Below are 26,634 nucleotides of genomic sequence, written 5' to 3'. Positions count from 1 at the left end.
TACTAGAAAATGAGCAATTTATACAACCCAGCTCAACCTTTCTATCACTTGAGCACAGATAAATAGATCTACTCCAATCCCGCTCAACTGTTTTGCACTTGTATCCTCTTCTTTAGTGGTGTTGAACACAGTTTTTTTCTTCGTAAATGGTGTTGAACACATTAATTCTCCTTTTTTGAAAAACCCTACAGCACGGTGCTATAACAGCATATGATCCGAGCTATAGCCCTTGTATTAGTTTAGTTGAGACGGGAAGCACACAGATCATTGCAAGCCACTTGGTGCGTGAAGGCTGAACGGTGTCGCACACTCATGCAAAAAAAAAAAAACCATGTTTCTCCACAGAACCAGTGTCACAGCCCTTCATCAGTTTGAAATTACTGGTTTTGTGACTACATTTGTGATTTTGTGAGTAGACTGTCTCTTTTCTCTGAAGTAGTAAGATTGTCCTAACGACACTACCATGAAAGCAAGCATTAAAGACTTTACACTAGTGGGATGCCTACCTAGAAGAGGGTCAATTTGTACTTTTTTATTACTACGTTAACACCACCATGAAAGCAAGTTCTGTACTGATTACATATTCCCATCAACAACCATATCTGTCTGCTTTACGCCATACAAAAATGTCATTATATTTCTATAAAGAAAGCGATAACTGCTCTTCAACAAACCACAAAAAATGAATTTTTTTGATTTAATATCATTATGGAACTATTCCACTTCCGAGTACAATCAGAAATGTTTTATTTTTCGTTGGTTACAAACACTGGCACACATTTGTCCCTAATAGGAGTTAAACCCTCCTCTTTCAGTTTCAAAAGTAGAGGAATGTTGCTGGATTACACACCTTGGCATACAACCAGCAATTTAAGGAAAAAAAAAAAAAGGAAAGATAACATTTCATAGTTGAAGCAAAATTAAGAAATACAAAGTCAGTTCAGCATAGTTGAAAGAAATTAAGAAGTACAAATTCAATTCAGCCACTACATTACACAACAGTCCAACCAGCAACAGCAAATGTCTCCCATGCCTAAGGGGTGGGCATCGTTTACAGTACAATACACAACTTGATAGACAATTTCACAATAACTCAATAACCAAATGAAAAATTCTGGACAGCCCAGCAATATATATATATATAAGTTCCATGATTTTGTGATTCAGCATTAGTTTTCCAACACAGTATCCATTAAAATCCACGTGTCCCCTGCAAAAAAAAAGAAGGAGCATCCATGGGTTTTGTCAGTCAAGAATGTGAAAATTATAATACCCAGTAACAAAAAAATAATTAATAATAAGAATTGATCTCAAAGCACCCCATAGATGTCTGTTACCATATTGTAGTGGCTTTGGCACAATTTTATATTTCAGCAAAAATGATTCAAGTAGAACTGTGCATGCGTTTTGAACATACCCTAGTCAATTTGCCTACCTCAGTAATTCTAAATCGGTCCAATATATATATATATATATATATATATATATATATATATATATATATTAACAACTGAATTTTTAGTACAGTAAATTTTAACAATTGAATTTTAAATGTTGAAGTTTTGAGCAGTAATTATAGATTGAGAATTTTTTTTTTTTCTTTTTATATTCTAAGTGTCCAACTATTAGCAATAAGTGCAATCACTCAATTAAAATCTCACCTTATTTTTAGTAGAACTTATATTTTAATCGACACTCAAATTGTGCTATATAATGATTCAAGTCATACTCAAGGTTAACCCATATTACTTTGATGAATAATTGAAGAAAATTTATCAACCACCATCTCCTCTTTTCTTTAATGTTGAATAATAATCATACTCACCAGGAAAAAGAAAATTGGAATCCAACAAAGATTATCAAAATCCAACAAAGAGGTCAAGAAGAAATCCAACAAAGATTATCAAAATCGCGAAATGGCATACAAAGATTACCTGCAAAAAAAAATGTCCCAACAAAGATTATGAAAATCGCGAAATGGCATAAAAGGATCAACATAATGTGTACAAGTACAACTAGGAATTTGAAGACTGAGAAAGGAGCATCAGGAATCTTAATAGAAGAAAATATTTAATGTTGAATAATAATCATACTTACCAGGAAAAAGAAAATTGGAAGCAAGAAGACAAAGATGAACAAAAAAAAAACAGGTAACAACTTCCAAATAATTCAATCATGAACATGGCATAACAAAATGGAGAAGCATTAGAAACAAGAAGATTAAGATGAACAAAACAAAAGCAGTTAGCAACAAATGAAGAACATTGGCTTGAAAGTTCTATTAGATTTAGAACTACCTGAAATTTCATGGTAGAAACAGAATTCAAATCAAACATAACCGTCACCATTAATTTATTAAGCAGGAAAAAGTTGTTACTTGTCTTTAGAAAGTCTGGGCCAATTGAAAAACTGTATGGAAAATAAAAAATGAAGGAAAAAGAGAAGAGGACTTCAATAAATTATAAGAAAACAACTTTGGATAGAAAGCAACAAGGAATGGTGAATCACGTACGAAAAATAGAGAACATTGAGAGGATCCGTGATTTGGTGGCCTTGTATAGTCACAAAGCTGCCCACAACAACTTATCACAATTGATTTATACTTTAAGAGAGACCATAAAAAATAAATAAATAAATAAATAAAAGAAAGATTAGTTAATGAAAGAAATTCAACTTACAATAACGAGTTTCCCAGCATTTTCCAGACTCTCCCTACCTTAATTGCAAGCTTGCAGCAGCAGCTGGAGCCCAAGAAGAAATCCTTACCTGCAAAAGGAAAAAATGTCACAACAAATATTATGAAAATCGCGAAATGGCATACAAAAGAACAACATAATGTTAATAGTCACTGAAGCATAATAGCTTTCGCAACCACTTCCACCACTCACTGAAGTAGTGCAATGAAAGAGAAATTCAATGGATAGAAGATAGAAACAAGTTTGGTTAAGTTGCAGGGAGTGTAGAACAAGTACCTGATTCGGTTTTTCTGGATGATTACAAACCACTCAGTCATTCTCACTCTAAGTTTATTATGTCTTCTACAGAATCGAGCACTATGTGGCGGATTCGGGAAATCTTGGACCAATCTTCCCCTTTCTCCCTTTGGCAACGTGGTTCCAGCAATGGACATTCAAATATTCCCAGGAAAGAGAGGGAGTTGGGCAGCCCCTCTTCTGGCAAGGACTGGAGCTTAGGGCACTTCCAGATGGATAGGTCTGTAAGAGAGGTGAGGTGTTGAAGGCCCTTGTGGTTCAGTGCTTTCAGATTTGAAAAGTTCCAGATGTAAAGTCTAGTAAGAGTGGTGGGCAACAGGCACTCCTCCGGAAATGACTCCAACTCTTCTTCTTCATTTTCACTTCCGATCCAGAATTCTTCAAGAGATGGGAGTTTTTGCTGCAAATCCCACCTCATCCGGCCCTTCATCAGTTTATTGCAATTAATGATACGAAGTCTCCTTAAGTTGGATGGCAAACCTTCGTCTGGAAATGATTCAACTTCCGGACATTCTTTTATCTGAAAAGTATTAAGAGATTGGAGGGTGTGCATTTGATGCGGTAGCCGCTTCAGATTCTTGCAACCACGGATTTTCAAATACATGAGATTGGGAATGGCCAATAATCCTCCTCCATCTCCACCACCATGGGGAAAGGATACCATTTTAGGGCAATTCACTATTTGAAGCTTTATCAGATGTTGAAGCATGGTTGGGATCAAGAGCGTTTCCAAATCCATACACGACTTGATGTAGAGATCACGAAGCTTTAGAAAGAAGCCTAACCACAGCGACTTGAGAAGATCACAGCTTTCATTAATACTCAGAACTTCAATGGATGTGGAGTAATTATACTCCTTCATCACCTCGGACAGGGGAAACTCTAATCTCCTACAGGAGAAGATGTTAAGTGTTTTCAATGTAGCGATGGGCAAAGACACCTTAACAAGAGATGAACAATTAAAGATGTGCAACTCTTCAAGAAGAATATTATTGATTTCCTCTGATGGTACTGTTGCTGCTGCTAGGGACTGTAGAGCTTCACATTTTCTGATCTCCAGCGTCTTAAGCTTCGGCGGCAACCCTATGGTGACGGAGACAAACCTCGGGCAATTCACTATCTTCAACCTTTCAAGATTTACTAATCGGCACAACTCCTGTGGCAATTCCTTCAAGTTTGAAATCGATGCAATCACCAATATCTGTAGAGAATACAGGTGTTGCATTTGCTGCGGCAATTCCGTCAAATTTGGAATATTTGAAATCTCCAATTTTTGAAGAGAAGACAGGTGTTGTAGCTGTTGGGGCAATTCCGTCAAATTTGGAATATTTGAAATCTTCAACTCCTGAACAGAAGACAGATGTTGTAGTTATTGGGGCAATTCTGTCAAATTTGGAATATTTGAAATCTTCAACTCCTGAATGCAAGGAAGTCCTTGCAGTAAAAGCCTAACTTGATTGGATCCGGAAATGTTAAGCTTTGTTAGGATTGGGGAGCGGATAGATAATTCACTGGTCAACTTGGGACAATTGTCTATAGAAAACTCTATAAGGCTAGAGAACTCTTTAATCCCTGATGCTTCCTACTCCTCCCACTCGGCCATTTTATAAAACCTTAGTGTCTCCAAAGATTTAAACGGTTTGATTGAAGAAGAAGCATTCCCATAGAACTCCCCACCGACCTTCCTTATTGCATTCATGCTTTCAATTGTTAAATATTTTAGAGAGGGTAACTGCCCAATTGACGGCAAAGAAGAGCAATTTTCACAGCCTATAAGATCCAAGGACACCATGTCATGAAACAAATTACCTTTCTCTAACCAATCTGAAAATCTTTTGCCACCATAGTTAATGATACGGAGATGCTTCACTCCATCATGAGGATGTAGGTTGTCAAGTACAACTCTTTCATTTTGTAAATTGTCAGTATCACTGCCCCATTTCAGCTCTAATCCTTCAAGATGCTCCTTTCCTTTCAGATTAGCCTCTGATGCCTCCGGACCACTGGTTACATTTTGAAGCTCTGAAATGCAGAGTTGCCCCCGAAGTTCACAAAGTTCCTTCAACCCACTAATTCTTGACCCACCATCCTTGCCAACTACAAAATTTGTTAAATGTTGGAGATCTTTCAATTTGCTCACTTGCGTTGGCATCTCAGTCAATCTAGTTTCTGTTATATCAAGATAGCGCAACTTTATTAGTTTTCCCATGTTGACGGGCAACTCAATGAGGTTTCTACAATATGACAAATCCAATGTCTGTAGGTTGCACAAGGTTGTTACTGAATCAGGTAACCGACTGATTTTTGTAAAAGAAAGATCCAAATAGCGTAAATGTATCAAATTTTCAATCGACTGAGGCAATTCATGAATCTTATATCGAGACAGAGATAACACCCTTAAGCATCTCAGGTATGGCAACATATCATGTAGAAACTTATTGCCCAAGAAAGATTGGCCACGTTTTGAAAATCCTATGAAAGTTCGTAAATGGCTTTTCGCCTCATTAACAACTTTGAATTTCTCAAATGCATCATATTTGCTCCGAACATATGAGAAATGACGAACTTTTTCACAATTACAATCAAGTGGCTTATCATCATCCAACCAAAAGCAGAACTTTCCAGATATATGTTGAGCTAAATCATGGAATAGGTCATGCATTACAAAAAAGGAATTGTCATCACTTGATACCTGAAAGAAAGACCTTGATAATAGTTGAAGAAAGTAGGAATGACCTTCATCTTCCACTGATTTTTTGCTTTTGGGTTGCTGCACAAGATCTTCGGCTATCCACAGTCGAACTAACTTTTCCTTCTCAAAATTGTAATCTTTAGGAAATTTTGAACAATGTACGAAGCATCGCTTTAAATGTGAAGCAAGATCATTATAGCTCAATTGCAGAGCCGGAGAAACGTTGCTCTCCAAATGCCACACCTGGCTTTCTAATATTTCTTTCCAGCCCTCCATATCCTGTTTAGAACGCAAGAGACCTCCCAGTGATATTACTGCTAAGGGCAAGCCTTTGCACTTCTGCACAATTTGTTCGCCAATCTTGATCTTTCGTTCTGAATGAGCCATACAATCTCCACTCTGAAATGCATGCTTTTCAAATAATGACCAACAATCTTTAAATGATAATTCCTCCAAGCAATGACTAGGAATGGTGCCCATTGCTGATGCGACATCGTCAATGCGTGTTGTTACAATAATTCTACTTCCATGTGCTCCATCACTGAATGGTATTCTTAAACGATTCCAATCATCGTAAGCATGCTTCCAAACATCATCTAAGACAACTAGAAATTTCTTCTCTTTGAGAGTCTCTTTCAACTTAATTTGAAGTTCATCGAGGCTCTCGATGTCATTGTTTGATCTAGTAACACCGTCAAGAATTTTCTTTGTTATCGTTTTAATGTCAAATGGATCAGAAACGCAAGCCCATGCTTTCATATCGAATTCCTGAGTTACTCTAGCATCATTATATACGAGTTGAGCAAGTGTCGTCTTGCCCATCCCCCCATTCCAACAATAGGGATCACATGTATCTGTTCCTTGGTTGAACTGTCAGGTAGCACCAATTTCATTATCTTCTCTTTATCTGTATTCCTCCCGTAGACATCAGATTCAACGACCACAGAAGAAGTTTCTTGTGTTTTCCACTGTTTTCTTCCGACATTCTCTCTCAGTCCAAGAAAATTGTTTTGCTGGACAAACCCCTCCAACATACTGATGACCTTTTTCATCCGGAAATCTATGGCTTCATCAGATAGATAAGCGGAAGTGGAGGCGAAACAATTCATTCTCAACAGAAATTGCTTCATTAGATGGAAAAATCCAGTCAAACAAACCATACTTGTGGTGCTTTGGGTTTGGGGTTGATCATCTGATTCCAACTTGTCCCTCAAGGCCTTGGTAGCGATTTCGTCCAGCAAGTCGTCAGCTTGGTAGACAGCATGTTGGAGCTCCTCAAGCCACTTTTTCACATTTTCGTTGGTAATCTGCTTGTCCTCAGCGTCATCCAGCAGTGCTTTAAGGGCCAACAAAGTCATCTTCAGCTTATGTACGAGTTCATCATCCAATTTTTGTTTGGAAAAGAAGCTTTTGAACTCGCGAGAAGCCAGCTGATCCAGCCGATTAAACAGCAAGTCAAAAGAAGCCGAGAGAAGTGCTCCAACAACCAATTCAGCCATCTTCTTAGTAAAGAGTGAGAGTGCAAGAAGAGGAGATCGAGCTTCTTATGAAGAGCTTCTTCTAATCTTCAGATGCTGCAAGCAATATTATTAATTAAGAGAGAATACATTAAGGACCAAGAAAATTTCTAATTTCTAGCTAATTTATTGTTTTCTCGGTAGCATGTAAACTAAGTGATAAAATTTTGACACCGTAAATTTTTTTTTTTTTTTTTGGTCACATTTCTAAATTTTCAACCAACCAGGTGAATTAGAGAAAATATATACAACACTTGTGCTATACAAAATCATTTTACTCCCATTTCTAAAGCATCTCTATTAGTATTTTTGCATTTTGAACAAAAAAGCAAGCAAATTTATCAAAAACCTGGTACATTTGCTTTCTTGTATCAAGTCCAAAATTCATGAATGATCAACTATAAAAATGAAATAAAAAGAAGAGACAGACCAGATCGAACAAGGAGAAAAATACTTGGAAGAGCAGTATTTGATTTTTGATTGTATTAATTAGTAAATGGTACTTAAAATTACAGCTGATCGTGTTTTTGGTTTTAATATTTTGGTTACGTTTTGGATTTAATAAAATAAAATAAATTACAAAATGTTGTACCTGGCACTTAACGAAGGGGTCGGTTCGCCACACTTCTTATAACAAGCCAAGAGAAATGCTCCACCCGTGCGCCAAGGCTAGTTCTTTTCTTCCTCAAAGGAGAGAGAGAGAGTAACTGTGAAGAGTGCTGAGAGAGACTGAACAGGGAGAAAGTCGACTGTGAAGTGTCTGGAGAGAGCGAGAGAGACGCAGCAGTGAAAAGCCTCTTCAATGTTTCCATATTTTGATTAAGAAGGAAGAAGAAGTAAAGTTTAGTGGTAAATTCTTTTTCTTGCAAGTATTTTTTTTTAAAAAAAATGGAAATTAAAATTTTTGGGACAATAAAAAAAGTTAAAAGTAGAGCAAATTTTCTGGTAACAAATCAGAGATTGAAAAGGTTCTCTCATTCGAATAAATCAAACAAAAATAATTTACTAAAAAAAAACTAAAATTTACCTGAAAACAAAAACAAATAAATATAGTAAAAAAGAAGAAGAAAAAAAGAATATAAACACAAAATAGGGACATGAAAGGGTAAATGTATTGAACTTATGTACACACTTGGAAGGGGGGAAAACTTAATCATAAATGCTTCAAATATTGTTTTGTGATTAAATTGTGATGTGGTTAGGATTTATTACAATTGTTCTTTTGAGAGAATGAATAGATTATACCATTTAACTATCTCTTTAATCTTTAATTTTCTGGTCAAGTGAATTGCATAAACTTCACAAAGGAACCAACTTTATAGGTCTCCTTTTTTTTTTTTTTTTTGTATACTTATGAAAATATTCTTAAATTGTTTTCTTTGAAGCCTCTTCAATGTTTCCATATTTTGATTAAGAAGGAAGAAGTCAAGCTTAGTGGTAAAAATGTCTTCTTTGAATTTTTTTTTTTTTTTTTTAAAAAAATGGAAATTTAAATTTTTGGGACAAGAAAAAAAAGTTAAAAGTAAATCAAATTAAAATAGTAAAAAAGATGGGGAAAAAAAAAAAAAGAATATAAACACAAAATAAGGACATGAAAGGGTAAATGTACACACACTTAGTTATGGGAAAACTTAATCATAAATGCTTCAAATATTGTTTGGTGATTATGACTTATTTCAATTGTTCTTTTGTGAGAATGAATAGATTATACTATTTAACTACATGTCTTTCGGTATCAAAAAAAAAAACTTCTTTCAATGTTTAATTTTCTGGTCAAGTGAATTTCAGAGCCTTCACAAATATGAAAATATTCTTAAATTAACTAAATATACTAAAATATGAAAAAAGAATATATAATAAAATTCTAAAATAATATTATCTAAAATTTAGTTTCAACTTGGGCGTACATTTAAAAAATAAATAAATAAGCTAGTACTTTGGATTATATTCCTCATAGGCTCCCCCTTAGATGCTTCTCGATGAGGAATCATTTTGATGGGTATAGCTTTTTTTATTGACCTGTGGTGGAACCAAATATGAGAAAAAAAAAAAAAAAAAAAAAAAAAAAAAAAGGGAATTTTTTTATTATTATTTTTAATCACATCTTTATCTAAAGAGTTTAATTTCTTATAAAAAAATATATAAAACAACATATTACATATGTATGAAATAAAAATTTCATTTACTATAATTTATCAATTATAAAACATATATATATATATATATATATATATATATATATATATATAACAAAATTCAAACTTTGAAGAATTTAGTTAGAAACTTCTTATAATTTTTTTTTTTTTTCTCTCTCTCTCTCTATTTATATATTTTCAATTTAAGCAGAACCCTTTCTCTAGTGTCACAACCCTCGCAATTCTCTCACTCTTAGTTCATGTACTTCTTAATTTCCCTCTCAAATGTCTTTCACTCTTGTAGAGATCCATCTCCTATTTTTTAAAAGAAAAAAGAAAAAGAAAAAAGAAAAATAAAAATAAATTGATGATAAGCTATGTAGCACGGATACGGGACAGGAATATGTTGACATGTCAAAGTTTTTAAAAAATAGGACATGCGTACAACGTGGATGTAGGTATAAATATAATTTTTTTATTTTTATACATCTATTTAGTAATAGTATTATAAAACTTTAATTTATTTATAATTTCTATATAAAGAGTTCTTTTGAAATGAATTAGAAAATGATATTATGTCATTATTGTAATGATTTTTATATCATATATATCAGTATTTCACTACTTTGTTATGATAGTATTTATAGTATTTTCAAGATTAGTAGGTAGACTTGTGTTAAAAATGTCCAAAAAGTATTGGCGAAGTGTCCGAAAGTATCAGCAAACTATCTAGGAAGTGTCGGCGAAGTGTCCGAAAGTATCAGCAAAGTATCTAGCGAAGTGTCCCAAATAATAAAATTAATTTTTATTTATGGACACGTATATGAAATATTGAATACGTATACGAAGAGTGTCTGAGGAGTGTCGGTTTCCAACACGAATATGACATGGGTATAGCTTCCTCGTAGAACTCGTGCTTCCTAAATAATCGATAAGCAACTATATTTAATTATAAGATTGGACCTGAACCCAAATATAATATAATTTTTTGCTTTGCATTGAAGAAGTGCATAAATTAGTTTTTTTATCTTCTTCTTCTTCTTCTTCCATTTTTTTTTTTTTTTGTATGCTAAGTGAAAGTATAAATTAATTATGTATTCTCTCACTCTCTAGCATGCATCTGTATCGCCTTTTATATATATATAAAAGAGAAATGATGATAAGATTGTACCCTTTAATTTATTTTCGTAAGTGAAAGTATAAATTAGTTATCTATTATATAATTATAATAATATTTAGATAGAGAATTATATTCTAACTTTTCTTCCTATTTTATATGTAACTAGTAAAAACACACTTGACCTGAATAACAATCAATGTAGATATAACTTAAGTAAAAAATATATATATTCAAATAATGACAAGTAAAAATAAGAGAATCATACTCAAATATAATAGAAATAAGAATTATTCAAATAATAACAAAAAAATAACGGCAAGTAAAATGAATAGAATTATACTGAAATAGAATAGAAGAAAGATTTTATTAATAAAAATCTTAATAAAATATCATAAATTAGGGAAAATTATATTCCATCAAATTTTACAAGAAAATAAAACAAAAAAAATAATGTCAAAGGTAAACTCAAAAGAATCATATTCAAACATAATAGATTAAAAAATAAATAAATTAATTAAATTGAAACCTCAAAAAATTACGGCAAAAATAAAATCAATAGAATCATATTTGAGTAGAAGAAATAATATATATATTTTTTAAGATAACTTAATCAAAAACCGTAAATTATACGAAACATGTTCTATCAAATTCAATAAAAAAATTTAAAATTACTACAAAGGTAAAACTAATAGAATCATACTCAAATAGAATAGAAGAAGAAATGAAATTTCTTTTAAATCAAAAACTTGAAAAATAACATAAAAAATAAATCAATAGAATTATACTTGAATATAATAAAATAAAAATAAAAATATTTTTTTTATAAAAAAAAAATAATCAAGAACTCTAAATTGGATGAAACCTATTCCATCAAATTTCACAAGCAAATAAATATAAAAAAAATAACGGCAAAGAAAAAATCAATAGAAAAAAAAAATAATCAAGAACTCTAAATTGGATGAAACCTATTCCATCAAATTTCACAAGCAAATAAATATAAAAAAATAACGGCAAAGAAAAAATCAATAGATCATACTCAGATATAATTAAAAATTCTTCTAAATCAATATTGAAAAATAACAGTTGAAAAAAAAAAAAAAAAAAAAAAAAAAAGTCAATAGTCTATAGTCAATAGTAAAGAACTAAGAATTGAAAATTCTTTAAATGGAAACTTTAAAAACAGCAGAAGTAAAATTAATATAATCATACTCGAATATAACTTTAAAAAAAAAAAGAATTTTGTATTAAAAAACTAATTTAATAAATAAAACAATTTTTGTATAATTAAAAAAAAAAAAAAAAAAAAAACTTATTTAATAATTTTTTATAGCATTTTCCAATTAACATTGGACAAATTAAAGCTACTTTGGATTACGGGTCTCTCACGAAAGCATCATGCAAGAAAATGCTTAAATAAGTCTTAATCGGGATGCTCCAATAAGCCCCCCACGGCTAACTAACATGGGATAATGTACCTTCCGCATATATATATATATATATATATATATATATATATATATATATATATACTAAAAAAATACTAATAATAATAATAATTTAGTAAAAAGAAATACTGAAATTCAATAAAATAAAATCTAATTAGAGAAAAAAAATATATTAAAATTCGATAAAAGAAATCTAATTAGAGATGAATATATATAATATTAAAAATATCTAATTAGAGAAGAATATATATAATATTAAAAATATATAATTAGAGAAGAAAATACTAATAATAATATAATACTAGGAAATACTGAAATTCAATAAATGAAAATCTAATAAGAGAACAAAATTTATAATATTAAAAAATTTATTTAATAATAGAGTTGTTGAAAATCTAAGTAGCGAAGGAAATATATACTATTAAAAAACTAAAAATACTAAAATTCAATAAAAAGAAATCTAATTGGAGAAAGAAATATATGAAATTAAAAAACTTATTTAATCAATTCAATAAAAGGAATTATAATTAGAGGAGGGAAAAAATACCACAATTCAATTAAAGGATATATAATTAGAGAATGACATATATAGTTTATTTCAATAAATACATAACAGTTTTATATCAAAATATAACAATAAAATAGCGATGCAAAACTTATATATAAGCACTTTCACTCATGTGCAGCACACGTATATAAATGATTATAATTAAAATCAAATAATGTTTCATATTTCATGGCAACATCAAAAGAGTTTAATTTTCAAAAAAAAAAAAAAAAAAAAAAAAAAAAAAATCTAAAAATAACATGTAACAAAATTTTCAAAAAGAGCATACCAGAATTCAAACTTTAAAGAATTTAGTAAAAAAACTTCTTATATTCTTCTTTTCTTTATTTTTTTTATTATTTCAATTTAAGCAATTCTCTCAATTGTCTCACACCCTTGCAACTCCATCTCTCTCTCTTACTTTATGCACTTTTTTTTTTTTTATCTCTCACACACTTCTCTCACTCTTTTGTATAGATTTATCTCTCCTTTTTAAAAAAATATATATATATTTGATAATAAGCAACAATATTTGATGATAAGATTGTACCCTAACCGAAACATAATTTTTTTGCTTTGCATTGAAGAAACGTATGAATTAATTAAAAATATAAATTAGTTATGTATTTTGAGTATTCTCTCTGGTAGAGATCTATCTCTCCTTTTTTTCAAAAAAAAAAAAAGAAGAAACAAAAAAATTGATGATAAGCATTTAGTGTTAATTAAATTACATAAGATAGTTAATAATATAAAATATTTGCGTTCTCATTCAACATTGGCAAAGAAAATAAAAAAGAAAAAAAGATGTAAAAGATAAGCAAATAAACTACAGCTAATACCTTTATCTGCAAATTAAGATCAACATTGAAAAATTGGGATATAGACAAGGTTATATTAGTAGAGATATTTATAGCCAAATATATCCTTTTATAAAAATGAAAAAGAAAAAAAAAAAATCTAAAAATAACATGTAACAAAATTTTCAATACACACATATTTATATATATAATAAACAGCATATCAAAATTCAAACTCTCTTGTAGCTACTTGTTGTAGTTACAGTTATTTGTAAATATTGTTTTTCTTTTACAAGGGGATGCCCTTGTTGTTTTACTTGTACATTCTTGATATATCTATAAAAATTTTCCACTTTACCCAAGGAAAAAAAAAATTCAAACTTTAAATAATTTAGTAAAACAAACTCTTCTCTTCTTTATCTTTTTTGTTTTCAATTTAAGCGATTCTCTATATTGCCTCACACCCTTGCAACTCCATCTCTCTCTCTCTTACTTTATGCACTTTTTTTGTTTCTCTGTTTGTCTCTCACTCTCTTCACCGAAACATAATTTTTAGATTTGCATTGAAGAAACGTATGAATTAATTTGTTTTTTCCCTAAGTGAAAATATAAATTAGTTATGTTGAATCTGTTTATTGTCATATTTATATAAGTGGTAGTGATTTGTTATTTCCCTGTTAATAGGTTGTTTATTTGCTTATATCCGTTAGTGTAATTTGCCTATAAAAGGCCACTTTGTTTAATGAATTATGTATACTGCAGAAATTCTTTTTCATCAGCTTTATTGTTGAGTATTAATATTTGAGTTGCCTTTATCTTCTTTATTTGACTACACTTATTTATAGTGGTATCAGAGCTACGGTTGTAACCCACATTAAAAAAAAAAAAAAAAAAAAAACCAGTGAGGGAGAGTCAAGTAAAAGAAAGTGAGTTCGTGAGATAAAGTGATGTAGCAGCAGCTTTCTTTTTATTTCACTTGTTTTCTTTTTTACAGCAGCAGAGGACATAGGTGAACGATGGCATTAGAGACTTTTGTGCAACCAGCCATTCCACATTTCGATTGTCACTATGACCATTAGAGCATGCTGATGGAGAACTTCTTAAGGTCTGAGGAGTACTGGCAGGTTGTTGATTTTGGAGTAGCAGAACCAGTAGCTGGTGTTGTGTTAACGGAGACATAGAGGACAGAGTTAGAAGGATTGAAGCTAAAGGATTTGAAGGCAAAGAACTACCTTTTCCAAGCAATAGATCGCTCTAACTTGGAAATGATTCTCAGCAAAGAAACTTCCAAGCAGATTTGGGAGTCTATGAAGAAGAAATTTCGGGGATCAGCGAGAGCAAAAAGGCAGCAACTTTAAGCACTTTGCTCAGAGTTCGAAACATTTCGGATGAAGTAGGGAGAGTCCGTCTCTGATTTTTCCTCAAGAACAATGGCGATTATCAATAAGATGTGTATCTATGGCAAGAAAATTGATGACATTACTGTTGTTGAAAAAATCCTTCGGTCAATGATGCCAAATTTTAATTATGTGGTTTGCTCAATTGAAGAATCAAAACATCTTGATAATCTTTCAATTGATGAACTGCAGGGATCTTTGTTGGCTCATGAACAAAAATTGGCTCAATAAGAAAAAAGAAGAGCAAGCATTGCAAGCCTCCACCAACAATCAGCCTTTGGCAACAAATAGAGCAAATCGAGGAAAAGGAAAAGGTAGAGGAAACAATGATCGTAGAAACCAGCAACAAAACTCTGAAGATAATCAACTTAATGATTCTCAAGGGAGAGGAAAAGGTCTAGGTGGTCACCATTCAACCACTTTCAAACCAAAGTCAACAGACAAATCAAAAGTTGAAGGCTTCCGCTGTCATAGGTATGGCCATTATTGTTCAGAATGTCGTACGCATTTAAATAAAAATCGTGGAGAAAAATCTCACTTTGTAGAGAAGGAAGAAGAAGTGTCTTTGTTGATGGTTTGTCAAGCTAAGGAGGAAACCCACAAGAATTTGTGGTACTTAGACACAGGTTGCAGCAACCATATTTGTGGAGACAAGTCTGCATTCTCGAAGTTGGATGAATCTTTTCGTGATAATGTGAAGTTTGGTGACAACTCCAAAGTCTCTGTTACAGGAAAAGGAAAGGTGACAATCCAAACTAAGGGAAGTTCTACTTATTGGAAACGGGGGCATTAAAAGCATAAACTTTGGATTCGATTTTGAATAGATTTCGCTAAGAATTTTTTATGGATCTATAGATGAGCGCGTTCCTCTCCGCAAGGAGATAAACGTGGTATATTTACTTTCTCAAATCCGTTTCTAAGTTAATGAGAAAATTAGCTCCAAAGTAAGTTGTTTGATAAGCCTAAATGGGTTTGTAAAATGTGGGAAATATTTGTCCCACATCGGAAAAATATTAAAACTAAAAAGCACCTTGAGGCCTATATAAACCCCCCTTGGGTTCATTCCTAAGTACTCCAATTCAAAATCATTTTCTCTAATTCTAAATTCTCTCATTCCTCTCTCTTCTTCTTCTATAAGTGTCTGTGGGTACGAACCCTTGTCTTTGGGTTCGAGCCTTAGTTAGTCACTCCTAGTCCAAGTTTAGTTAGTTACTCCGAGTTCGAGTTTGAGAGTACTACATCGAGCCAGTTCACGTATTCCTTTGGTTTGCAGTGTTACTATCGAATAAAGTAAAAGTTATTGTATCCTGGGAGATAGATGCTACTGAATCCGTTAGCACCATAGCAGGGCGAATCTATCTTAAGGACATAGAATCAAATTCTAGCCTCGACTTATTTCTAGGTTATTTTATTTGTTTTATTTTATTTAATAAGATATTAAATGTATAAATTATTATTTTATAATAATAATAATTATATATATATATATATACACACACATACATCATATTTTTGCATAATATTTAAATAGTAATACTATAGTGTATGGTATAGTTAGACCATAATTTTGAACTACAATCTTAAGATAGATTCAGCTTATACTATAGTTTAATTATTTAAATATTATTGTTATTTTATTTCTGTAAATTTGACTGTGCTCTGTATATTAAATATATTCCAGACTACTACTATGCCTAATGTTCCCATCAGTCATAGGGAGAAGCCCGAAAAATTTAATGGGGCGGACTTTAAAAGGTGGCGACAGAAAATGATGTTCTACCTTACAACTCTAAATCTAAGCAAGTACCTAACTGAAACTGCCTCATTGCTAGAAGAGGGAGCAACTGACATTACTAAGCTATGAACTGTTGATGCATGGAAGCATGGAGACTTCCTATGCAAGAACTACATCCTCAGTGGATTGGACAACACTCTATATAATGTGTACAGTCCAATGAACACTGCTGAAGAGATAAAATTGAGGATGCTGGATTGAAGAAGTTCGTGGTCGGATGATTTCTGGACTTCAAAATGATAGACTCAAAGACAGTCATAAGCCAAGTGCAGAAGTTTCAGCTGATCCAACATGAGATACATGCTGAGAAGATAACTTTAAGTGAATCTTTTCAAGTAGCTTCAATCATTGAAAAGCTAGCACCTACTTGGAAAGATTTTAAAAACTACTTGAAACATAAACGCAAGGAAATGGGGCTCGAAGACCTGATGGTTAGGCTAAGAATTGAAGAAGATAACCGCACATCTTAAAAGAAAACCAGGAATTCTTCAATGGTGTCAAAGGCAAATGTAGTGGAAGCTGGACAAAAGAATAAGAAGAGGATGTACTCTGAAGAAGGTCCCAGCTAAGAAAACTACAAGAGATTCACTGTAAAGTGCTTCATATATGACAAGCTAGGACATCGAGTTAAAGACTGTCGTAGCAGGAAAGCACAACATAACCCCGAGAAAAAGACCACTGAGGTGCACATTACTGAGGAAGATAAGTTGATAGCTGATGTGTCAGAGCTAAATCTTTCAGTTATGGTTTCTGAAATCAACCTTGTGAGCAATAATAGAGAATAGTGGGTGGACACAAGAGCTACTCGTCATGTTTGCTCAGAAAAGAGGATGTTCACTACCTATGAAGCTATAGATAATGAAAAATAACTCTACATAGGGAACTCTTCTACTACAAAGGTTAAAGGACAAGGAAAAATCAAGCTACTAATGACCTCAAGAAAAGAGCTCACTCTTAATAATGTGCTGCATGTACCAGACATCAAGAAAAACTTGGTCTCTGGGTCACTCCTAAGCAAGAATGAGTTCAAGCTGGTCTTTGTATCTGACAAGTTTGTGTTGACTAAGAATGGGGTATATGTGGGCAAAAGGTATCTAAGTAATGGATTATTTGAGTTCAATGTAATGACTGTTGTACCCAAAGCTATTAATAATAATAATAATAAAGTTAATGCTTCTTCTGCTTATATGATTGAGTCATCTGATGTGTGGCATGGTAGGTTAGGACATATTAATTATGATACGATTCGTAGATTAATTAGCATGGATTCTATACCTAAATTTAGTATTGATTTAAATAAAAAATGGCAAATATATATTGAATCAAAATTGACTAGAACCTCATTTCACTCTATAGAGTGAAGTGCTGAACCTCTAACATTAATTTATAGTGATATTTGTGACTTTGAATCTGTGCCAACCAGAGGTGGAAAAAAGTATTTCATTACTTTTATTGATGATTGTGCAAGATACTGTTATGTATACTTGTTAAGAAGCAAAGATGAAGCCTTGAAAATGTTTAACTATTACAAGAATGAGGTTGAGAATCAACTTGGCAAGAAGATAAAGGTGTTTAGAAGTGATAGAGGTGGTGAATACGAAGCACCATTCGCTAACATTTGCTCAGAACATGGTATTATTCACCAAATTACCGCTCCTTATTCACCTCAACAAAACGGTGTTACTGAACGCAAAAATCGTACCTTAAAAGAAATAATAAATGCTATATTGATAAGTTCTGGTTTAACCCAGAATTTGTGGGGGAAAGTTTTACTTTCTGCTAATTATGTTCTCAACAAAATACCTTAAAAGAAAACAAATGTGACACCTTATGCATTATGGAAAGGTCAAAAACCTTCCTATAAATTCTTAAAAGTGTGGGGGTATCTAGCAAAGGTTGCAGTTCCTCTCCTAAGAAAGTTAGATAGGACCAAAAACCTTTGATGGTATTTTCATAGGCTATGCACAAAATAGTAATGCATATCAATTCCTTGTGCATAAATCAGACATTCTTGACATCCATGTCAATACAATTATTGAGTCAATGAATGTTTGTTTCTTTGAGGATATATTTCCTTGTAAAAATCCTCTTAAAAAAAATTATAATATTGCTAATAGCAATATACAAGAGAATATAGACCAAGAGTCTATAGATAATGAAAATAAGGAAGAACCTAGATGTAGCAAAAGAGGTAGAACGTCTAAGTCATTTGGTTTTGATTTTCCAACATATATATTGGAGAATGAGCCACAAAGCTATAAAGAAGTTATGTCTTCTCCTGAAGCTCCTTTATGGAAAGAAGCCATAAATAGTGAAATTGAATCCATCATGCAAAATCATACTTGGGAGTTAGTGGATCTTCCTCCTAGTACTATACCTTTAAGGTATAAGTGGATTTTCAAGAGAAAGATGAAGCTTGATGGTTCAATAGATAAATATAAAGTTAGGCTTGTTGCTAAGGGATACAGGCAAGAAGAAGGCTTGGATTATTTTTATACATATTCATAATAATTGGCCACAATTGTTTAAGATTCTTTTTTAAAATTTTATTTTTTGGTGATCATAAAATCAGGATTTGATTGTAACTTTAAGATAATTTTGTAAATTTCTTGTTAGTGGCTAGCTAACTTAAAAATATCAGGGAAAATCTCTTCAATCTTCAATTTTCTGCTTTTGTTACATTGGATCCTTAGTAATGTGAATTGCATAAAGTTCAAAAACGAGCCAATTTTGTACTTTTTCTTTTTCCTTTTTTCATAGTTTTGAAATTTTTGTTACATATATTAAATATAAAAATAGAAAATATAATGAAATTATAAAAAAAATATGTTTTACAAATTCAAGAGTCCTTGTTTTAAAAATATGTTTATTACATTGGCCGTGAATAAATTTTTAAATTTGCCCCTGTGATGAGGTCCGCCAATTTTGAAAAATTGAGACTTTGATAAATTAGAAATGTTATAAAAAATAGTACATTAATTTTTAAAATAAAACACAATAATGAAACAGTCAAAAATAAAAGATGGATTATTAATATGGGAGGAAGGAAGTAAATAAATATACAAAATTGTATAATAATATTTTTTTATTTATTTATTTATTTTTGTGAGGAATTCTTATGATCTTGATTGCAAGAACCAATCTAGCTACTGTGGGAAAAGACACAAACTGTTAACAGAATTGGAGGATGCATTCGCATTCTTTTATTCAAGGCAGGGTTTATAAGAGAAGATTATTAAGAGAGAACTAAATCATCAATATATATACATATATATATATATATGTGTGTGTGTGTGTGTGTGTGTGTGTCATCTTGTGCCAAACTATTTCAAGGTTAAAAGTTTAAGGGATTCTACCAACACCAAAAAAAAAAAAAAAAAAATAGGTATATGAAGTTGATTATATATACTATTATGAAATGAGGAAACAGTAAATTTTAATTAGAGAAGAAAATACTAATAACAATATAGTAATAAAAAATATTAAAATTTAATTAGAGAACAAAATTTGTAATATTCAAAAAATTATTTAATAATAGAGTAGTAGAAAATCTAATTAGCGAAGGAAATATATACAATTAAAATACTAAAAATACTAAAATTTAAATGGAGAAAGAAATATATAATATTAAAAAACTTATTTATTTCTATTGAATAAAAGGAATTATAATTAGAGGAGGGAAAAAAATACTGAAATTCAATTAAAGGATATATAATTAGAGAATGAAATATATAATTTATTTTAATAAATACATAACAATTCTATATCAAAATATACCAATAAAATAAAAATGCAAAACTTTTATATACACACTTTCACTCATGTGCACCGCACGTATATACGTGATTATAATTGAAATCAAATAATGTTGCATTTTTTATAGTAACATTTAAAGAGTTTAATTTCTAAAAAGAAAAAAAAAAAAATCTAAAAATAACATGTAACAAAATTTTCAATACACACATATTATATATATAATAAACAGCATATCAAAATTCAAACTTTAAATAATTTAGTAAAAAACTCTTATTTTCTTTATTTTTTTGTTTTCAATTTAAGCGATTCTCTCTATTGTCTCACACCCTTGTAACTCCATCTCTCTCTCTCTCTCTTCATGCACTTTTTTTTGTTTCTCTGTTTGTCTCTCACTCTCTCCTAACCGAAACATAATTTTTAGCTTTGCATTGAAGAAACGAATGAATTTATTTGTTTTTTCCCTAACTGAAAATATAAATTAGTTATGTAATCTCTCTCTAGTAGTGATCTATCTCTCCTTTTTTTCAAAAAAGAAAAAGAGGAAAAAAAATTTGATGATAAGCATTTAGTGTTAATTAAATTACATAAGATAGTTAATAATATAAAATATTTGCGTTCTCATTCAAGATTGGCAAAGAAAAAAAAAAGATGGAAAGGATAAGCAAATAAACTACGGCTAATAATACAAAATAGGGACTTGAAAGGGTAAATGTAGTGAACTTTGAAAAACTTAATCATAAATGCTTCAAATATTGTTTTGTGATTAAATTATGATGTGGTTACAACTTATTATAATTGTTCTTTTGTGATAATGGAAAGGTTATACTATTTAACTACATGCCTTTTGGTATCAGGAAAAAACTTCTTCAATCTTTAATTTTCTGGTCAAGTGAATTGCATAAACTTCACAATGGAACCAACTTTACAGGTGTTTTTATTTTTTATTTTTATTTATTTTAAATATACTAAAATATGAAAAAAAAAAAAAAAAAAAAAGTATATATAATAATATTCTAGAATAATATTATCTAAAATTTAGTTTCAACTTTGGATTATATTCCTCATAGGCTCCTCCTAGATCCTATATATATATAAAAAATAAAAAGTAAAAATATGATGACAAGATTGTACCCTTTGATTTCTTTTGGCAAGTGAAAGTATAAATTAGTTATGTATTATATGATTATAAGAATATTTTTTTAGAGAATTATATTTTAACTTTTCTCTCTATTTTATATATAACTAGTAAAAACACACTTGAATTGAGTACCAAATTTTGAATTATACAAAAGACTTTTTTATTTAAATTAAAGGAACAAAATTATAATTTAACACATAATGTAATATTCATAAGAGAATTGGAGGATGCCATTCACATTCACATGGGCATCTCGGCACCTTTGCCCATCAAAAGCGACAGTGCAACTGCCATGCTGCACTAGCTAATAATTATGTTTTTAATTTTTATTAAGAAGATAATTTTCGGGATGAATGCGCTTCACTTGTTTGACTTTAATTTTCGTAAACAAATGACAAAAATATTCCTATTTCTTATACTCTTAATTATAAAGTTAGGAACAATAATGTCATCTTGTTTAAAAATAAAGTGTATGGTACATCATATAATAAAGTCATATAATAAAGTGTAAATGTTGTCTTTCTTTTATTCGAGATAGGGTTTATAAGAGAAGATTATTAATCATCAAGGGTTGATATATCATCTTCTGCCAAACTATTTCAAGGTTAAAAGTTTAAGCTAGGGATTCTACCAAAAAAAAAAAAAAAAGTTATATGAAGTTGATTACATATACTATTATGATATGAGGAAACAGTAAATTGAAACCAAAAAATGACGGCAAAAATAAAATCCATAGAATCATATTTGAGTAGAAGAAATAAATTTTTTTTTTTTTTTAAATAACTTAATTAATAACCTAAATTAGATGAAGCCTATTTTAATAGGGGGTAAAAGTGTTTTGAAAAGTATACTTCAAGGGTGTTTTTTGCACTTCTCCCTTTTTAATACCATATTTTGTTTGGATAGATATTGTGTTGTTCTTAGCTGGTTACTTTCTTCAAAAATGGAGGATTATATGAAATTGGTATAGATTATAATTTTGTAGCTTTATGTGTTTTGACATTTTGTTTTTTTGTTGAAAATGTTTGATTGAATGCTTGAGATAGAAGAGTTATATGTTAATTTTATGTTTTCTATGTTAATTGTTGGCACCTTATATGTGTGGATACCTCTCACAATATGAATTCTCGGTTTAAGAAAAATACCTTGAGCATCGAAAGAAAGAAATGCAAAACGAATAATATTTACACTGACTGGACAGGTCGTGACAATGTATGTCCGAGTAAACTATGGATTATCAATATGTTTTAAGTGTAAATTTAATAATTGTATTATACAAAAGTGCTAGTGTGTCCACTGTCCACTAACTGTAACATAAATGAATCCCACCAATTCAGTCAATTTTTAATTTAGCCCTTGACTCTTAGTTCATGACTCTAACCTTCATTTCATTGACACTTCTTTTGATTCTCGCATTCCCATAATAAGATTGCAAAATGAAAAGTTTGCAGCCTTTGTCAGTACAAGCCTTTTAGAGTTCCATGAATTCCAGAATAGAAAGGTAGTCCTCAAATGATATGAAAATGTATCATGTATTCATCAATATTTATCTCTTTGTATTTTCTTATGTGACCAGTATGCAAATATTAGGGAAAGAGGAAGATCAAAGTTGACGTGGATATTGGTTGTGCTAGTGATGAAGGATATGATGCATGTAGTTTGACCCCTTAAATAGAACAGAGTTGAAACATAGGATTCATGTAGCCAACACCAAGTAGTTGTAAAAAAGGCTTGGTGGTTGTAGTTGTATTACCAGTGAGGTATGCACAAATTGAGGTCTAGGATCGGTGATAATCTGAGCTATTTTTTTCCCGATCTCAGTAGTTTGGGGTTTCCTGCTGACCTTCTTGCTAAAAGTAAAAATTCATAATATGTGGTGTTACAATCGTTTTCTTTGTAAATTTTCTACACCCTTTTCTAGGAAAACCGATGCATGTCAAGTTTGTTCTGCTTCTTTGTTTGTTAAACCTTCTGAAGAAACCTCACCTCTTCAAACCAAATTTTTTTTTTTTTTTCCTGAATGATGCATGATAAGCGTAAGTAATGATTCTCTAAATGCAATGCAAGATTGAATATTGAGAATAAGAATATTAATAAATTGCTAGTCAAACTGATATTCCAAGGAAAATTTCCAAAAAGATATCTTAATCAGGTAGAATGGTGTTTATGAAACGTGGTTCGTAGTTACGGTATTGGTCGCGGTCGAGATGTAATGGATTCGGGATGAATATCGGTGTAAACCGATCGAATTGGTCGAACCTTTGAAGAAGGGTTACGAACCGTCCGCCATGCTATGAAATGCATAATAGCTAATATAGTGATAGCCAACAGGTCAGTGGTCTAGCGGTACCAAACTCTTACTTCCCAAAATGATATCAGGTGTTCGAGTCTCGGTGGAGGCATGTGTGTGTGAGTACTAATTAAGAAAAAAATATATATAATATAGTGACAGCCATTTCCACTTACTTTGACTTGTGAGGTATTAGGTATTAAACTCAAAATTAAATGAGAGCGAGAGAGACCGGGGAATTCTAAGGTCTTTGTATTTGTACAGATATCACTTAAATTCTCATTTACATGGAATTGCTCAGAAATAAAAAGCTCCTTTTTTTTTTTTTTTTTTTTAGGGGTACTAGAAAATGAACAATTTATACAACCCATATCACTTCAACCTTTCTATCACTTGAGCACAGATAAACAGATCTACTCTAATCCTGCTAAACTTTTTGCACCTGGATCCTCTGCTATAACAATTCTCTGATGTAGTGGTGTGCTGAAAACAGTTTTTTTTCTTCGTAAATGGTGTTGAACACATTAATTCTGCTTTTATGAAAAACCCTACAGCATGGTGCTGTAACAGCAGATGATCCGAGCTACAACCCTTGTACCAGTTGAGTTGAGACCGGAAGCACACAGATCATTGCAAGCCACTTGGTGAGTGAAGGCTGAACGGTGTCGCACACTCGTGCAAAAAAATCATGTTTCTCCACAGAACCAATGTCACAGCCCTTCTTCTGCCCAGTTTGAAATTACTGGTTTTGTGACTATATTTGCGATTTTGTGGGTTGACTCTGTCTCTTTTCTTTGAAGAACTCCCTCTATTTCATTTTGTGAGTCATGGTTTCCGAAACCGATATTTAAAGTGAGACGGAGGTAGTAATAAGATTGTCCCGTAGACACCACCATGAAACCAAGCATTAAAAACTTTACACTAGCGGGATCCCTACCTAGAAGAGGGTCAAATCATACTTTTTCATTACTACTTTGACACCACCATGAAAGCAAGTTCTGTACTGATTACATATTCCCATCAACAAACCACAAAAAAAAAAAAAGAAGGAAATATTTGATGTAATATCATTATGGAACTATTCCACTTCTGAAGAGTTCAATCAGAAATGTTTTATTTTTCGTTGGTTAGAAACACTGGCACACATTTGTACCTAACAAGAGTAAAACCCTCATCTTCCACTTTCAAAAGTAGAGGAATGTTGCTGGATTACAGACCTTGGCATACAACCAGCAATTTAAGAAGAAGAAAAAAAAAAAGAAAAAAAAAGATAACATTTCATCGTTGAAGCAAATTAAGAAGTACAAATTCAATTCAGCCATTACATTACACAACAGCCCAACCAGCAAATGTCTCCCATGCCTAAGGAGTGGGCATCACTTACAGTCTTACAGTACACTACACAACTTGATAGATAATTTCACAATAACTCAATAACCAAATGAAAAATACTGGACAGCCCAGCAATATATATATATATATATAAGTTCCATGATTTTGTGATTCAGCATTAGTTTTCCAACACAGTATCCATTAAAATCCACATGTCCCCTGCCAAAAAAAGAAAAAAATGAAAAAAAAAAAGGGGCATCCATGGGTTTTGTCAGTCAAGAATGTGAAAATTATAATACCCAGTAACAATAAAATAATTAATAATAAGAATTGAACTCAAAACACCCCATAGATGTCTGTTACCATATTGTAGTGGCTTTGGCACAATTTTATATTTCACCAAAAATGATTCAAGAAGAAGTCTGCATGTGTTTTGAACATATGCTAGTCAATTTGCCTACCTCATTAATTTTAAATCGGTCCAATTTTTATTTTTATTTATTATTATTATTTTTTTTAACAACTGAATTTTAGATGTTGAAGTTTTGAGCAGTATTTATAGATTGAGCATTTAAAAAAATATATATATATATGTCTTAGAAAATAAAAAATGAAGGAAAAAGAGAAGAGGATTTCAATAAAAAATTATAAGAAAACAACTTTGGATAGAAAGCAATTAACAAGGAATAGAGAACATTGAGAGGATCCATGATTTGGTGGCCTTGTATAGTCACAAAGCTGCCCACAACAACTTATTCCTGTACCCGTAACATAATAGCACTTCCACCACGTACATAATAGAAATTCAATGAATAGAAGCACTTCCACAACAACTTATTCCTGTACCCGTAACATAATAGAAATTCAATGGATAGAAGAAAGAAACAAGTTTGGTTAAGTTGCAGGGAGTGTAGAACAAGTACCTGATTCGGTTTTTCTGGACGATTACAAACCACTCAATCATTCTCACTCTAAGTTTATTATGTCTTGTCCATAATCGAGCTGTATGCGGCGGATTCGGGAAATCTTGGACCAATCTTCCCCTTTCTCCCTTTGGCAACGTGGTTCCAGCAATGGACATTCTAATATCCCCAGGTAAGAGAGGGAGTTGGGCAGCCCCTCTTCTGGCAAGGACTGGAGCTTAGGGCAATCATAGATGGATAGGTTTGTAAGAGAGGTGAGGTGTTGAAGGCCCTTGTGGTTCAGTGCTTTCAGATTTGAAAGGTTCCAGATGTGAAGTCCAGTAAGAGTGGTGGGCAACAGGCACTCCTCCGGAAATGACTCCAACTCTTCTTCTTCATTTTCACTTTTGATCCAGAATTCTTCAAGAGATGGGAGTTTTTGCTGCAAATCCCACCTCATCCGGCCCTTCATCAGTTTATTGCAATTAATGATACGAAGTCTCCTTAAGTTGGATGGCAAACCTTCGTCTGGAAATGATTCAACTTCCGGACATTCTTGTATCTGAAAAGTATTAAGAGATTGGAGGGTGTGCATTTGATGCGGTAGCCGCTTCAGATTCTTGCAACCCCAGATTCTCAAATCCATGAGATTGGGAATGGCCAATAATCCTCCTCCATCTCCACCACCATGGGGAAAGGATACCATTTTAGGGCAATTCACTATTTCAAGCGTTATCAGATGTTGAAGCATGGTTGGGATCAAGAGCGTCTCCAAATC

The 26,634-nt window shown here is 31.7% G+C and overlaps 1 protein-coding gene across 8 annotated transcripts; it reads right to left on the bottom strand.

Moving 5' to 3' along the window:
- Positions 1-879: 879 nt before the first annotated feature.
- LOC132289340 (putative disease resistance RPP13-like protein 1) lies at positions 880-25,948 on the bottom strand. Of its 8 annotated transcripts, none has more exons than XR_009474486.1 (5): positions 7,795-9,233; positions 5,686-7,259; positions 2,679-2,766; positions 2,513-2,569; positions 880-1,210 (listed from the first exon to the last, which is right to left on the bottom strand). XR_009474486.1 is itself a non-coding variant. In XM_059789955.1 (4 exons), exons 2-3 carry the CDS (start codon positions 6,505-6,507, stop codon positions 2,713-2,715), a joined length of 876 nt encoding a protein of 291 aa, XP_059645938.1. In that variant the 5' UTR covers positions 6,508-7,259; positions 7,795-9,232; the 3' UTR covers positions 880-1,210; positions 2,679-2,712. The 8 variants fall into 8 exon arrangements, 4 of the variants coding, with proteins under 4 accessions (XP_059645938.1, XP_059645937.1, XP_059645941.1 ...); XR_009474487.1 differs by lacking the exon at positions 880-1,210 and adding an exon at positions 1,972-2,409; XM_059789955.1 differs by lacking the exon at positions 2,513-2,569 and having other exon boundaries at positions 7,795-9,232.
- Positions 25,949-26,634: the final 686 nt, after the last annotated feature.

Source organism: Cornus florida, unplaced genomic scaffold, assembly GCF_030987335.1.
Source record: "Cornus florida cultivar Cherokee Brave unplaced genomic scaffold, ASM3098733v1 CherokeeBrave_3.0.0_Hap2_scaffold_180, whole genome shotgun sequence".
Lineage (NCBI taxonomy): Eukaryota > Viridiplantae > Streptophyta > Magnoliopsida > Cornales > Cornaceae > Cornus > Cornus florida.
The sequence above is the reverse complement of the archived record's forward strand: the minus strand, read 5'-3'. Positions and strand labels throughout refer to the sequence as shown.

What these genes read in the sequence shown, in the direction of transcription:
- LOC132289340 (XM_059789954.1), bottom strand. Translation starts at nt 6,507, where the DNA reads ATGGGCAAGACGACACTTGCTCAACTCGTATATAATGATGCTAGAGTA. An exon ending in TATCAAGGTCTTTCTTTCAG is followed by an intron (nt 1,935 to 5,685) that starts GTATCAAGTGAT and finishes TTTTTTTTGCAG; the next exon opens with GTAATCTTTGTATGCCATTT.